The sequence below is a fragment of the Leptopilina boulardi genome, unplaced genomic scaffold, assembly GCF_019393585.1.
Source record: "Leptopilina boulardi isolate dan_hultmark-lab unplaced genomic scaffold, ZJU_Lbou_2.1 LbouV2_367, whole genome shotgun sequence".
Lineage (NCBI taxonomy): Eukaryota > Metazoa > Arthropoda > Insecta > Hymenoptera > Figitidae > Leptopilina > Leptopilina boulardi.
Window position 1 is genome coordinate 556,767 of NW_026137937.1, and position 16,634 is coordinate 573,400.

Genomic DNA, 16,634 nt, shown 5'->3' on the forward strand with positions numbered 1-16,634 from the left:
AACATATTCAGTCACGGAAATGCTAATCCTCAAGATCAAGAAAGCAGAAATAAAGGATATCAACATCAAAGTTTATATACACATATATATATATATATTCCATTAAGGTCTATCCATCATCTACGATGATCAATTACTTTGGTAGAAGAGAATTTTTTTTTTCTACAAAAAAAATCCATTTGATTGTTCCTTTATTGTCGTGTAATTATATATAGTTGATATTATTTATAAATAACTGCAATTAGTCTCGCGCGTTTCTTCAGAACATATGCGGTATATACATATATATATATATATATATATATATATATATATACATGATCGATCGTGCGCGCATGAAACTTTTAAAATGATCTAACCCTTTTCAATGTCGCCTTGTGACACTGGTTTGTGGAACCGGTTTTTTTTTTAATGCGCTTCAAGTTTATTGACTTAAAATATTTTCAAAAATATTCGAAATTATTTGTGGTGAAGGTCTTTGCCATAAACTGCTAATTATCCTCACATGAAAGTAAAAATTAAATATCCGCGCGCAGAAAAGGTGTAAAAGCACTTTTTAACCCCGTGTGTGCGTGAGTTTTTTTTTTTTTTTTTTTTTAACTCCGGTTTTTTTAAGTCGAGAAAAAAAAAAAAAAAAAAAATGATAACGATGATTTTATATGAAAATAATGTTAAGGAAAATAATTTTTATCAGCACGAATTTAAGGAAGCAGATATCGTCAACGATATAAGAGCGGGGATTATAATATATACATAGGCGAGGATATAATCCGGAGTTATAACAAAACTGGTAGGCCTTAAGTTCATAAATATGATGTTCATATATCCATTGTCGCGGCATTGAAACCGGTATTACATATGTGGTATTCAGAAAAATATAACTCAAAACGATGACAATCGATAAGAGGCGCGCGCGATATCGATCGTGAGAATGGAAAAGGAAGTCTATAGTTGGTCTCAGCGCGCATCAAACGTTTTTCTTCTAATTAAGGAAAAGACGTGGCTTTAATTAGTTCCCTATTTTTATATATAAAACTTGCAGTGAACTAACTCTGTTAGTATTGGCACAGAAAAATATATGGTATTAAAATAAGCTGCAACGCTTATCATTTTAATCCAATTTTGCTTATTTTAATACCAAAATGGATTAAAATAAGCAAAATTGGATAAAAATAAGAAGCGTTGCAGCTTATTTTAATGCCTTTTAATTTTCTGTGGGTAAATATAAACTGAAAGAACAGTGTCAAACAAAACTGATATTATTAGTCCTGCATCAGTATTACAACAATTTAGAACCAAAATCAATTTTCAACTATTATTATTTGAACCAGTTCAGAACAAGTACGGATCAAGTATTTAACCAGTTTTGAACCAGATAAGCACATGTACTAACTATGTAATCAACAAGTTCAAAACTAACCATGAGCAAGTATAAAACCAGTATTGGACCAGTTCAGAACAAGTACTAAGTCAGTAATCAAACAGTTCAGAACTAGTATACTATAAGCAAATAATAACTCAGTTTTATTTACATCAGTTCAAAAGAAGAACTAATCTTAGTAATTAACCGTGTTCAAAACTAACCGTGATCACGGCTCGAGCCAGTATAAAACCATTTTAGAACCAGTTTAGAACCAGTTCAGAACAGGGTCTGAGCATGTATAAAATCAGTTTTGAACCAATTCAGTACAAGTACTGAACCAATAAAAAATAGATTTGAACCAATTCAGAACAAATACAAAACTAATATATAAAATATTTTGTAATCAGTATTAGGATAATGATAAATCAGTTTTTAACTAATCTACAACTGGTTTAGAATAAGGACTATAAGCCCAGTACACGGAAAAAAATTGTTCGTTAAACTTTCGTAAACTAGTTGTTTACTTTTGGACGGGCCCAAAGTTTGGAATCTTTCATTAACATTTTCCATGATTTTCACTAACTTTTTTTTGTGCGCGTGCGCAGACATTGATTGTTATGAAGAGAGTGCACAGTAAAAACAAAGTCTTAAACCGTTTACACCTTAAATTAAGCCCATATATTTTGCATAAGTCTGTCCTTTTTTAATTGGTCTGACTCCGTTTACACCTTAAATTCAGCCTCAAAAATAGGCTGAAATCAAGATTTCTTTTTTAGTGTGTGATGAACGTTCGTGAAATCTTGGAAAAAGTTAATGAAAGATTTCCAAACTTTGGGACCGTCCAAAAGTGAAAAACTATTTTACGAAAGTTTCGCGAACTATTTTTTTCCGTGTAGTACATTTTTGGTAAAACCTATACTCAGAACTCCCAAGTAGAAATGTGCCACTGGCATAGTACTGACCCAACACTGCCAGTCAGTATAACAGTACTGACTGCCGTACTGGGCCAGTAGTGGACCAACCCTGGCTGGTAACGCTGTCCAGTACTGATTTTGTCCCGCTCACCAGTACTAACGTAGTACTAGAATAATACTGGCATAATACTGGCAAAGTACTCATCCGGACTTAAAATCTCACTTTTTTACAAAATGCTAAAACACGCTTTTCAATGCAAATTTCATCCTTATTAGCTTATTACTCCCATTTTTACCACGAACAGGTAATGTGAAGCCAATAATAGTTAGCGTTATTTAGAATATATAAAATATTATTAACAATAAATAATTAAAATAATAATTATCATTTATATTAATTAAATTATTTTATTTTTAATAAATTATTTTACAAAAAATAATTTGTGTTGTAAATTTTTTTATTTTTTTAAATTCATAATATTTAATTTTTTTTTACTTTGCACTTATACTTAATTTAATAATTATTTAATAATTGATATTACACATGAACAAATATTGTACTTATAAACACTTAAAACTAAGAACGAAAAATCTCGCACGCATGGGGGATCGAACCCTAAACCCTTAGAACGCAAGTCAGATACGCATACCGCACAGCCGCGCTGGCTTGAAGTGCTGACTTGAAGTAGTTCACCTAATACAAAAGTTTTGATTTCAAAGTTTGTATTATCTATTGATCACGAAAATAAAATGAATTTATTCTTAAATTTTTTAAACTCACAAAATTTTTTCAATTTTTACAAAGATTTAATGAAATAAAACTGGATATCAATTTCAGTTAAATATTTTTAATAAATTATTTTTACCGTAAATAATATTAAAACAGACAAAAATGATTGATGAATTACATAATTAAAAATAAGTTAATAAAAGACGACTGTAAAATATGAATGGTAAAAAATTTTTTAAATTTAATATTTAATTATTAATAATATTTAAAAATTACAGTGAAAAAATTACATTTGCTTTATTTTTAAAACTATTAGAAAAAAATTCTCAACTTATTGTTATTGTATGCATGATAAAATGCATATTTCAATGAGTACTAAAATAACTAAAAAAACATAAATATATTTTATATAGGTATATAATAATACATTACAATTACATCCAAAATTTTGAGGGAAAGTATTCGAAAGAAATTAATATACATTTTTTTAAATAAAAAATCATCGTTTTCTACCTATTGGAATAATTTAAAGACTTTTTCATTTAATGTTTTTTATCACCGACATAGTACTGATTCGGTGTGAATGACAGTGTACTGCCAGTACTGGTTTTAATATTTTTTTACCTCCGACATAGTACTGATTCGGTGTATTAGTCAGTACACTGCCAGTACTGAAAGTCAATACCGACAGCCAGTATTGGATCAGTACCATGCCGGTGTTTAATTACGACGAGCTACGGATATTTCTACTTGGGCTAGTATACTGAGTCAGTAAAAAAATCAGATTTTAACCAAATCGGAACAAATTCGAAGTCAGTAACCAACTATTTCAGAACTAGTGTTGAACTAATATTAAACCAATTTTGAACTATTTCATAACAAGTATTGAGTCAGTAATAAATCAGTATTGAAACTAGTTCAGAACTAGTATTAAAGCAGTGACAAACCAGGCCATTTCGTAAAAAGTACAAAATCAGTATACTGAACCAGTATAAAACCAATAAATATAAACCAATTCGTAATCGCAGTTTCAGATCAATAATAAACCAGTTTTTTTTAGCCAGTTTTACTTAAATTTTTGAACGATAATTGAGCCAGTCATAAAACAGTACTGAATCAGTTTTACAATAGTTCGAAATCAGTACACGTACAGTACTGTACTTTATATATATTTTTTTTTTCAGCCAACTTCGGCGTTAATTTGCTTGTCAATATTGAGCCACTTTTTCATCGGTAATCGGAATTCAATTTGAATTTTACGAAAGTATAAGACCGGTGAGTAATAACGCATGTGACTTTGAAATACACGTGCATTTTAAAAGTTCACATGCGGTCTCTCGTGTAATAAACTTTGGGATGAATCAAATCAGTGAACGAAAAAATTTGGCGTACGTGGTGAACCGCAAACGTACTTGGGGCGACGACCTTCTTTTCATGTATATATATATATATATAGAATGTGTAATATATACCGCACTTGACGATCGTTAACTTCACCACCACTTTGATTCATTTAAACGTAGCACGACAATCAATGTCTGCTTATAGGAGTTACAGCGCTCTTAATCGGTGAAACTTGAATTTTTTTTCCTTTTTTAAATCGACACTGGAAGTCCATTAGCATTTCCGTGGACAACGTGTGTATTTTTGTATGATTACGATTTCACCCTTCTATATAAGAAATCAACAACAACAACAACAATAAAAGAAGAAAATTACGTGATTTTTACATTTTCAGACGTATACACAATATAATTAAATGATCCATTCAACTTTCAATGAAAGTTAATTCCTGCTTAGCAATGTGATGAGGATAGGTTGAGTGACTTGAAGTCGTTCATTCACTAGACCACTAGAGCACGAAAATGAAAATTTTCGCATGAAAAGTAAAAAGTTGAATAGAAAGTATATATGTCTGATGGAGAATGGAGAGTTTAAATTAATTCTATCTCCTTCTTCTTTTTTTTTTTTTATTTCACTTATTCATTGAGAAAAGTATTCGACAAAAATTTCGATTTTTAAATTATTAGAATTTATCAGATTTTTTATTTTTCTTCTTTTTCTTCTTCTAAACTTTCATTAGTTCCAAATAAATTTTTTTTTTTTAACTTTTTCTTTGCTTCTATCCGTTTTTGATGAAAAAAAAAAAAAGTTTTGGTATTTGAAAAAAAAGTATGAATTCTTATCGCATTTACGAGGAGATAGCGGATAAATTCTGGATTGAATCGAAAGTTCGACGACTTGTAAGTCTATTGAATGACGTCAGAAAGACTACATTATAAACTCAGTGGCCGAATTATCTTAGAAATTCTTCATTTTAAATTCTTTGCGATCAAAAATAACTTGCCTCTCATTTAGAAGCGCAGTTTTGCAATACAAATAATTATACAAATAACACTTCCTGTTGCCTGAGATTTTATAATCTTCGAAAATACTCTTAGAAATAAATATTAATTCTTTGACAATTTTTGTAATAAAATTTTATAAAAACATACAGGCTTTGGAAAAATATATTTCTTTTAAATAATATTTGTTTAATTTCCTTAAAATTGATTAAAAATTAATTTAAATTTGAAAATCGCTAATATTATTTAAATGTCAGAAATTACTAATTTTTATAGCCTTTATATTTATTTAAAACCCAAAATTTTACTGAAACTGCTGAAATCTTATATCTTCTTTTACTGTCAGTCGATAAAAAGTTGAAGTTGAATATCATTGGAGAAATATTAAAAAACAGATTCCAAAATAGCTAAATTAAAACATTTTTTACTAAAATTTATAAAATAGAAATAATGTAAAATTAAAAAAAAAAATCGAAAAAATATTCATATTATTTGTTATTATAAAGTAATATGACAAATTAGAATGTACAACTAGCGTCATCCTTAAAGTAGAATGATGTATCTATCAAACAGAAACTCGTAGGTAACTACTTTACCAACAAAAGATCATAATTTATGAAAAGTTTTGAAAGTTTCTGAGAGTGTCCGTACAATTATTATATATGAATATATATGTATATTTAAATATTAAATCAATACATAAATATAAAATAATAAAATGAAAATAATAGGAAAAAATATTTCACTTAGAATATCAATTTTTTTGAACTAAAATGCATGCAATTTTATATGTATATATATATATATATATTTCAGAAAAAATTTATTTACACTCATTTACGCACATTTCATTTATATGCAAATGCAATGAACTCGAAGAAAAATGAATATTCTTTAAGAAAATGAGTCGCTCAGTTAATGGACAAAGTAAAGATATGCCCCGTCTGTGGTAAATTAAAAATAATCAACATTTTTTCACCACCAGACAATATATTTTCACTTAAATGCAAATAAAAGAAATTAAATTTAAAATTTGCGGTTTTAAAATGACATTCACGGAAGATAAAAAAAATTTCATTAAAAAAAAAAATTGCACAAATATCTTAAAAGTACAAGTGCATATATTTTAGTTCATATATATATATATATTGAATAAATAAATAAATGAAAGATATTAATATTAACTTTTTACACTGCTTCCTCATAAAATTGCTTATTTTTGCACTCACCTGTTAATGGATTTATGAATTTCGTTGTCATTTACAAAAATAAATATTTATAAAATTATATTTCAGTAACAAAAAATATAAATGTTATATTTTATTAATAAATGAAAAGTTTATAAATAAAAGTTCATACATTTCTAAACTATATATGAGGCATTTTACGTGTAATGTCCTGAGTTAAAAAATTGATTTCTCAAAAAAGAGTGAAACTTTTGGGGAAAATGTTGTCCTACCTGATAGTAAAATATCTCCAAAAAAATTTTTGACTTTTTTGAAATTTTGGGGGAGATAGAGGGGGGTCAATTTTATCAGTATTCCCTGACACCGCCTATTTGAATTTTTTCTGTCTATAAATGCAATAAAAAAAATTTTTGGCAGGTATGTTTTTTGAAGGTTTTTTCATGATCATTCCAATGGTGGTCGACTTATACCGCGCCGCGGTAGCTGTTTACACTGGCGCGCGCCGACATAAAATCTTTGATATTTAATATCTCGAAAACAAAAAAAGTCGGCATTCTGAAAATTTTTATACAGATTGGAAAAAACCTCAGTGTTCGTTTGCAATTATTTATTTAAAAAAAAATTGGACTGATTTTAGTGAAAATAGCAAATTTATGTTTAATTATAGAAAATTAAGGTCAAAATACAAAAATTAAAAAAAATGAAATTCACTATTGGAAAGAGCATGAAAAACCCTTCAAAAAACATATATGCCAAAAATTTTTTTATTGTATTTAAGTATAGACAGAAAAAAATTCAAATAGGCGGTGTCATGGAAAACTGATAAAATTGACCTCCCTCTATCTCCCCCAAAAATTTCAAAAAAGTCAAAAAGTTTTTTGGGAATATTTTACTATCATGTAGGACAACAATTTCCCCAAGTTTCACTCTTTTTTGAGAAATCAATTTTTTAACTCATCAGGACTTTACACGTAAAATGCCTCACACATATATATATATATATATATGCGTTTTCCGAAAATATATACATACAATTTCTCTTTAAATCCAAATCAATGCAATTTTAATCAGTAAAATTTATTTGTTATTATATTTGTTTAAAACAAAATTGACAGAATAATCTATCATCCTGAAATTTCATTGTTAAATTAAAAAAAAATTAATAAAAAAATTCAATAAATTAAAAGTTATAAAAATTCTAAAAAATAATCATTTTCAACAAACTAAAATTGTGAATTTCTGAAAAAAATAAGTAAAATTCGTAATGCAATTCAGATTTTAGAGAGACTTTGCTGACAATTTGGAAAAATAAAAAAAAAAAAAAAAAGCGATGGACATTCAAAAGCTGGACGTTGAATTTGACAGTGAGAATGATTATTTTGACTGCGTGCGCGACAATCTGAACCGGAAACGTGAGTACGATTAGACGGTTATAGTGGTTTCGAATTCGCTTCACATACATATTGCAATTCATAAGGCATGTCATTTTGTACGGTGAGACATTTTCCCTGAATCAGGTAGCAGTAAGACAGTGCCAGGACAGGATTTCCAGAATATGAGAAGAGATTATGAGGTTCTGGTAGGTGGCCTTCAATGTCGATGTGGGTATATTTCAGTGGTGAACAGCTGCAACTTCCATGCTATAAACCAATGGAAAAATCTTTTTTGACATAAAAAGAGTAATAAAATGCAAGAACGTGAGTTGAATAATACGAAAATTATATAATCTATCCCTATATAGCCATCTTATAATCCTCCGCGCTATATTCATAAAAATGCACTTCCACCTGTGCATTACTTGAAAATTAAAAAGGTTCATCAAGCCTGTTTGTTTATGCATCATACATCATTTTGAAAATTCACATTTTCTTCAAAATGCCTCTTTTCAAATGTCACTAAAAACAATATTAATTGATAAATTTAAAAAATTAATCAATTTACAAATTGACATAAGTGTTTTATTTATTTGATAAATTTTTCAAATTATTTGTAACTAAGTTTTTTACAAATTTTTATAATTATATAATATTTTATTTCTTACTCGTCAAATTATTTCGTATAATTCGAAACCAATTAGTGCAAAATTGATGAATATGTGTAGGAAGGGAATATTTTTAAATTTAAAAGAATTCATTTTTTAGTATGAAAAAAGGCGCTGTTGGTAAAAGAGACTTTAGCTTGTAAGTGAATAAAGCTTTCATCTAACTATGCAAAATACAAATTTTAAAAGTGAAAGAAACCATGAAATAAAATAAATTATGATTTCTCAAAAGTAGAAAAAAACATCAAATAAGACAAAATTCACAATTTAAGTATAAAAAGCTTTCAAGTCTAAAAGAAATCCACCATAGTATATTATACTTATTGTCAAACAAAAAACTTCCAAATTTTTAAAATTTTGATGTCAGATGTTTAGAGTGAGTTTTACTTAAATAGAAATTTTTTAAGGTCATGTCATTTTAGTATCAATAGTAAAAGTAAGTTTTAGTCAGACAAAATTGTTTACATTTATGTCATTATTGGGATTAGTAGTGAAAGTAAGTTATAGACAGAGAAAACATATTAAATAGTCATTTTTAGAATCAGTAGTACAAGTAGGTTTAGTCAGTTCTTTTATCCATATAGAAAATATAAATTTTACATGTAAATTTTTTTTATGTAAGTTTTTTTTAACTAGTAAAAGTAAGTTTCAAAATATTTAAATTAACTATTTTTAATTGTTCAATTTTTTAAAGTTATTAAAAAAATATTTGAATTGCAAATAAAATAGAAATAATGTTCGAACAATTCCCGTCTTTTTAAACTATTGCAAGCAATGCAAACTTTTTTTTTTTTTTTTTTTTGAGGAAAAGATGAAGAAGGATATTCAAACCAGAACTAATATTCGTGAATACAAAACGTAAAGTTTATTAAAACTTTTATAAGTAACATTTTATATCATATAATAATGCAAATATTAAGTACCAAAACTCGTAAACCTCAAGTTTTATAATTTTTTGAACAAAAAAAAAATTACAAGAATAATTTATAGTTGTAAGGAATATATGTAATGGATAAAAAGAATTAAATGCAATTTATTCACTGAAAAATGATAAATTGTTTTTTCGGAATAACAAAAGTTCTTTTGTTTTTAAACATTATTGTCGAAATCTTTGACAAGAGAATTTTCCAAATCCGACAAGAGGAATCGCTTAGCTAATGCTAACACCGGTGCACCAGTTCCTATTTCAGGAAAATCACCTGCACTAGCTGCTATATCCAAATGAGAATAGCGCAAAGGTTTTTCCGAATCTCGACCATGCTGCAAAACAAAGCAATTTAATTGAATTAATTTCATTGAAACTGTTCCAAGTTAGCGGTATAGGGACAAAATGTAAATCGAATGAATAAAAAAGGTAAAGTTGTGGAGAGGGTATAATTTATTCTTGTATTCAACGCTGTGTAACTATTTGATAATAGCTCCTGGCATCAGTCATAAAAAGTTTCTTAAAATTTAATTACTTTTTTACTCAAATAATGAATCACGTAAATTGTCTTCTACATACATATCTATATATAGGCTCGTCAATGAATAAAAATTTAAAATACAGGAATTTCCACCTCGTTATAATAGTTTGTACTAAAAAAAAAAGTTTTTGTGTTTTTTAATTGAAATTGAATTATTCAGAATTCTATTTGAATACCAAATGTTTTCTCTATGAGCAATTATTTAGAAAATAAATAAAAAAAATAAGAAGTTTTTTAAATTGAGAAAAATATTTAATTTATTTTTCTTTTACATTCTCTTTTTATTATCATAAAAATATTTCAAAAGTTAATTTACTTTTAATTTCATTTTAAAATTCAATTTATAAAAAATAGGTTTCATTTTCCTTTAACATAATTATAAATTCTTGCTTTATACATCATTTGAAAAACATTCCTCTTAAATTGATATTGTTCCTTCCTTTACATAATACTTCTTTTTTTTAATCTTTTTTTTTTCGTTAAAGAAAATTCGAAATTAAAAAACTTTATATAAATAATTTTATGAAAAATTTCATTAATTAGTTTTTTAATGTTTATTTTTCATAACTCTCGTCTGTTAATAACAAATGATCTACAATCTTAAAGAGAAAAATTTAATTTATCCAGTTCTTTAGAACAGTTGCTCTTATTCAATTATTATTATATATCACATACATTATAGAAAATAATTAATATTCAAAACATTTAATCAAATTATATTATATTAATAATAAATAACAGAAGGAATATAATTTAAATATGCATAGTGTAATGTATTTAAATATATCCGGTTTTTCCCCACCGTTTGGTATCTGGTTTTGTCCCGCACTGCATTTTTTAACAAAATGTAAAATTCTCAGCTTATTGTTAATAATTTAACAATTACATTTAAGAAAAATTTACTCGTAAATAAATGCTGAAAAAGATGTTGTACTTGCCGAAACTAATATATTGACACAAAAAGTTTTATAAGAGATTTACTTTCGATAAAAAATGAATTTTCTTTTGACCTAAAATTTAAACGTCGCATAAAATATAATAAATAAATTTTAATATAGCGGTTATATCATTAAAAGACATATGTAAAGGATGGCACAAATGGAAATACCTATTATGGAAACCGGGGATACCCGGTTTTTCCCCACTTTCCCCTAATTAATTAATATCTCGAAAACAAAAAAGAAACGACATTTTAGTTTTTTTTTTTTCAAAAAAAGGGGTAAATTTTGAATTAAAAAAAAAAAAATGCACCATTCGAAAAAGCAGGAAAAAACCTTTTGAAATCATATAGGTCAAAATTTTTTACACCCTTTTATACAATAGTTATGATTTTTCAAAAAATGCAATGCTCACATTTTGGCAATTGGAACACTTCAGGAATTTCGCCCCATATATATATATATATAATATGAAGTGTTGGAATCTCGTCACTTTAGAGTAATAACGATTTTATATATTGAATGAAGCCTGAGGTTGAATGTACCATCTGGCACATATAGAACAGCAGAAAGCGTCATATGTTTGAGATATGTTTATTTGAAAGCGGTCCTGCATGACGAAGTGTGCTTGAAAATCAAAAAACTATCAGCAAAAAAGAAACATCTGATACTATATAAAAATAGGACACGATCGAACAAGTGTCACTATATATTCTGCATTTAAAGTTTCAATTAATAATAAATGAAGATTTTTTCTAATTTTTATTTAAATACAAAACTTTTCGGAAACTAAAATAGCAATATTTTAAACTACACATATTAATTGAAGTTATCAATACTGTGAAATACTATTAATCTGAAGTTATTTATATATCCAACTTGGGTAAATTGAAGCTATCAATTTTGAACTACAATTAATTATAAAGATATCAATTTTTCCCTCCAGCATAAGTTAAAGCTATCAATATTTTGAACTATTTAATCAATTGAAGATAATACATTTCAAAATGAAATGTTCATTTAATTTTGTTTTCGTTTAGAATGAAGTTCAATTTATTATTGTTGAAGTTACTACGTTGAACTGTAATTTATTTTTTAAAATTACATTACTTCAAAGTTTGATGCATCTTTTTAAGAACTCAAAAAAAATTTATTCTCCTAAAATTAATTTTAACCCCTGATTTTAAGACCCCGAACAAACACATTTTTTCGGTTTTTTGTTTTAAAACCATTTCTTTAAAATATTTTTTTGACACTTAAATATTTTTAATGACACTTTTAAAGTGTGGGAACTTTTTCTACAATTATTTAAAGGTATTGGAAAATATTGAAATTAAAGGAATAAGTACTTTAGAAATGGTAGAACTTTAAAAACTGCTTGGGGTCTCACAGACCTCAGGTGTGTTTCTTTCTTCAAAAAATAGATGTGTTCTTAGAGACTTAAAAAAATAAGTGATTAGTTCAAAAATTAAATTAAAATTGACTTTACATCTTAAAATTTCAGTAATTTTTTTTTTTCATTAATTAAATTTGTAAACAGAATCAAAAATTGAAACCAGTCCATTAAATGTCAAAGAATATAAAATGAAAACAAATATGGACCAAAAGTTATATCTGAATAAAAGATATATATCGGCACAAAATGAAATTAATCGATTAAGTTGTACAGTGAATTGCTATATCAGTTATTGCAGTTGAACGAGGCTAACAGGAAATGAAATCTCGATAGAGATATTTCGCGTTAGTCCAATTCGATATGTTTATATTTTCATTTCATTTCATATTTAAATATTGACAATAAAAAAAAAAACATCTTCCATATTATTTATTGTTGAAAAAAATATCTATTTATTTTTTATTAAAATGCGTCAATCCATTAACTTTTATTTAACGGATGTTGGTGAAATATTTTTCAAAAATAGAATCTAATTTTTTAATGAAATTATATTAAATTAAAAGTACCTATTTATAGGCTTTATGATAATAGGGCAGACCGGGGCTGAAAGTGCCGGGGGTAAGTTGTGCCGATAGGAATATCTCAAAAAGAAAATTTTTTTTTTGAAAAGTGGAAGTGAGAGAAGTATTGTTTTACTTATGCGCATCTTTGGCAACTATTTTGATTTTGTTTGCTTTATGGAATAATTAGCTGTTAGTAATTTGGTGCTTTGGCGTCACTTACGTACAAGTTTTCATGTTTACACTTTTTGGTCTATTTTTTGCATTTTTAAAGATATCGATACGTATTTTTTTTTAAAATGATCCAAATTTATCGAGGGATTCAATGGTGTATTGATCTTAACATTTTATTTATCTACTTTTTTAATATATGATAAAAAGTGAGTTTTGACGCAACGAGGTTAATTGTGCCTTTCGCTTGGGGCTGGTTGTACCGCTGTCAATCGCTACATAACCATAATCTATACTATTGCCTTGTTTGTTCGAATAGTTATTCCAACCCGAAATCAAGAGAAAAGTTGATTCAATGCATAGTTTGCAAAAACTGGGCACATTGAAAATGTGTGAAGTGTAAAAAAAAGGGTCAGTTATATGTGTGTCAATTGTAATTTCAATAAATCGCATTCGGAATAAGTATTTACGTCTCAAAAACTATTTATTAATCAGAAAGTAGAGTTTTTACACTTAATTAACGATACAAATAATTATTTGAAAAAATATTTTAAAAGACTGATTAATTATGTAATTGTAAAATTTAAGTCAGAAATGTTTATTTATTTATAAAAATCTATAAGTGTTACGATTGTTGGAAAAATCTTTTGAATGTTTATAATAAAAATACTTATTACGAAAACTATATTTTAAGTGACTGACTAACTATGTAATTATAGAATATAAGTCAGAAATTGTTTATTTTTACCTACTAAAAGTGGTACTAAAATCTAGAAATCCTAAGATTGTTCACAAAAACCTTTAAATGTTTATAAAAATATATTAATAAATAATATTAAATCATATATTGGAAATAATTATTTTATTTCTTACACGTAAAATCATTTGCTTCAAGTTAAGCAACTACAAAATCTGAGCGGCACAACCGACCCAGGCGTCGGCACAACTCTCCCCAGGGCGTAGCTCGATGTGTCGCTTCGCCTCGCTGCAGAAAATCCATTTTTACAAAAAAACTATTCAATATTATCAAAAAATAATACTGGATTCAAAAACTACATTAAATTTCACAAAAGATAGACTATGAAGTAAAATAAAAAGTTGTCATTTTACTAGTATTTTCTTTAGTTTTCTCAAAATCGGCACTTTCAGCCCCGGTCTCCCCTACTTTATAAACTATTAATTATTTTTCATTTATTTAAAAATTAAAAAATCTTCTATTATATTAAGTTAATAAATTTTCAAAAGCAACACCAACATCGTGACCTCGACAACGACCTTGAAAAATTTATTTTCAAATAAATCAAAATCCTTTGCCATCCTTTGCCTTTACCGTTTTTACATGTTTTTGCAATTTTAACCCGAAAAAGGCTTTGAGACCTGCTAAGGTAACGTTTACTACCATGGTAACAATTTTCATGGAAACAATTGCTATGGTAACGGTTGCTATGGTATCTGTTACCATGGCAACCATACGAGTGTACGACCGATGGACGCCAAAATGAAACTATATGACTTTCGGACCTTGGCCACGAAACCCTAAAAACTAAACATTACATTATTAAAAAATGGTAACATTGGAAAACTAAAAATTCCTAGTTCACTTTTCAGCTATATTTGTGATGCGCTCTGAAGAAAGGTACCTAAGAAGCAAAAACTTGTAGGTTATGTTTGTAATTTTTGAAGTGAAAATACAAAAGGAGGATCAACTCTCAATACAAATCAATGATGCAGTAATATTTTTAGAAATTTGATATTATACAGTTTTAAGGTTATATTAGGGCCTTTATTCTCCTTAAGTTTGATATTTTTGTTTCATCTAGAAGAAGTCTATAAGCATATAATTTTATTCTCAAACAAAAGTACATAAAAGTTATGTGAGCTAGAATAAAAAATTTCAAGATGGCAGATCCAATATGTCATCAAATGAATTATAAAATATTGAAGGTAAAGTAAATATTTTAAAATTCGCCAAAATGTCTTCGCATTCGTCTCAATATTTTTACTTGGAGATTTACACTTACCTGATTTAGACCAGATGCCATTATGAGAAATGCTCCTGGACCCTGATGTCCTCTTTGTGACTGTGAGCTGGGTTTTCTTGTTGCTTGTAGAACGTCATCGCCCTCGGCTTGACCTTGGTGGGTTTTGAAATCCTCTCTTCGCAAACGAGAGATTTCGAAGGGATCACCCATGGCTTCACCCGAGGCTTGAAGCTTTTCGGCGTTACTCGCCAGTCTTGCAACTGCATTATCCATGACGACCTGCATTAAATTAGATTATCATTTGCATAAATCACGTCTACTAACTCAATCTTTACTAGTTAATTCTAATTAGTTAAGATTAATTATTTCACTCTCTTTAGACATGACAATTATATAATTTCATTTAAATAATATTCATATAATTTCACGTCTTGAGTCTACAATTTTAATTCCTTCTTTTTTTAGCCATTTTATATGCAAATTATAATATTTAAAATATATATTTTCACAAATTGAAAACAAAGGAAAAATAAGACGATGATAAAAAGTAAACGAAACTTCGCTTCGCAATGAGGATAGGTAGACGATATAAAAAAAAAGTTTAATGCTGACCTAACAATCTTATGTCTGTCTCCAAATTTTATAGTTCCAGAGAAAGAACATAAAATCGAGTAGATCAGCAGTTCTTCGGACACACACACACACACAGACAGACACATTTATATACAGATGCTTGAAAAAGAAAATCACAATTCTGAAGAAGCAATAAATCTATAATTTAATTCGAGCGCTGCAGATTATATAAAATATTGCATATCATATAACAAGAATGTTTTTTTTTTTTTAATTCAAAACTCATAAGAATATGAAAATTCTCGACTTGCCGAATATACAATTGCAGAGCACGTTTTTCTAAAAGGTATTTCAAACTGCGCGCGGTTTGCACCAGATTATCATTAAGAGGTCTCGGGGAAAATGTAAATACAAAAGGCGAGTAGCTAGATTGGTAAAAGAAAGATTCTATCTTTCTCACTCCCTCTTTGCTCTTACTTCATGATCAAAGAAAGAAAGAAAGACTTTTTTTCGTAATTATTTGCAAGAATAAGGTGGAGAAGTGAGTTATTAAGAAAGTGCGGCACGTAAGAAAAATAAGAAACGCGCTACATGCAAGAACACACAATATATAGCGATGATGAAGAGAGGACGAAACGAAGGCGCGCCGGTGAAGGAAGTTGAACAAAAAAAAAAAAAGAAAGAGAAAGAAGAAAACTGGTCGCACGCAGTCTGAAATACAAAGTAGGAATATACGCGAAACTTTCGTTACAAGGAACTGCATATATAAAAATGTAGTTAAATTGCTTTTTTCAATCAAGGGAATATTCCATACCAAAACTTATTAAATCGCGAGAATTTGCAAACTGGAAAGTTAAATTATATTTTGCAATATAATAAAGTTAAAATCCTTTGAGACATATATTTTTTTTTAACAGAAAAAACAGTGAGTACAAATAATAAAGGCATGGTACTTATATGGGTAGAAT

At 27.7% G+C, this 16,634-nt stretch overlaps 2 protein-coding genes across 3 annotated transcripts in view; one reads left to right on the forward strand and one right to left on the reverse strand.

The window, feature by feature from the left end:
• The window catches only part of LOC127287005 (ras-related protein Rab-24-like), a 590,458-nt gene that overhangs the window by 16,290 nt on the left and 557,534 nt on the right, over positions 1-16,634 (forward strand). The gene's annotated exons all lie outside the window — the stretch shown is intronic.
• LOC127286999 (putative aminopeptidase W07G4.4) overlaps positions 9,423-16,634 on the reverse strand; it is a 52,221-nt gene continuing 45,009 nt past the window's right edge. For both annotated transcript variants that reach the window (XM_051313682.1, XM_051313681.1), the window contains exons 8-9: positions 15,133-15,372; positions 9,423-9,840 (exon numbers count right to left, since the gene is read on the reverse strand). In XM_051313682.1, coding sequence (XP_051169639.1) covers positions 9,670-9,840; positions 15,133-15,372 — 411 coding nt within the window. In that variant the 3' untranslated portion in view covers positions 9,423-9,669. The remainder of the gene's footprint in view (positions 9,841-15,132; positions 15,373-16,634) is intronic.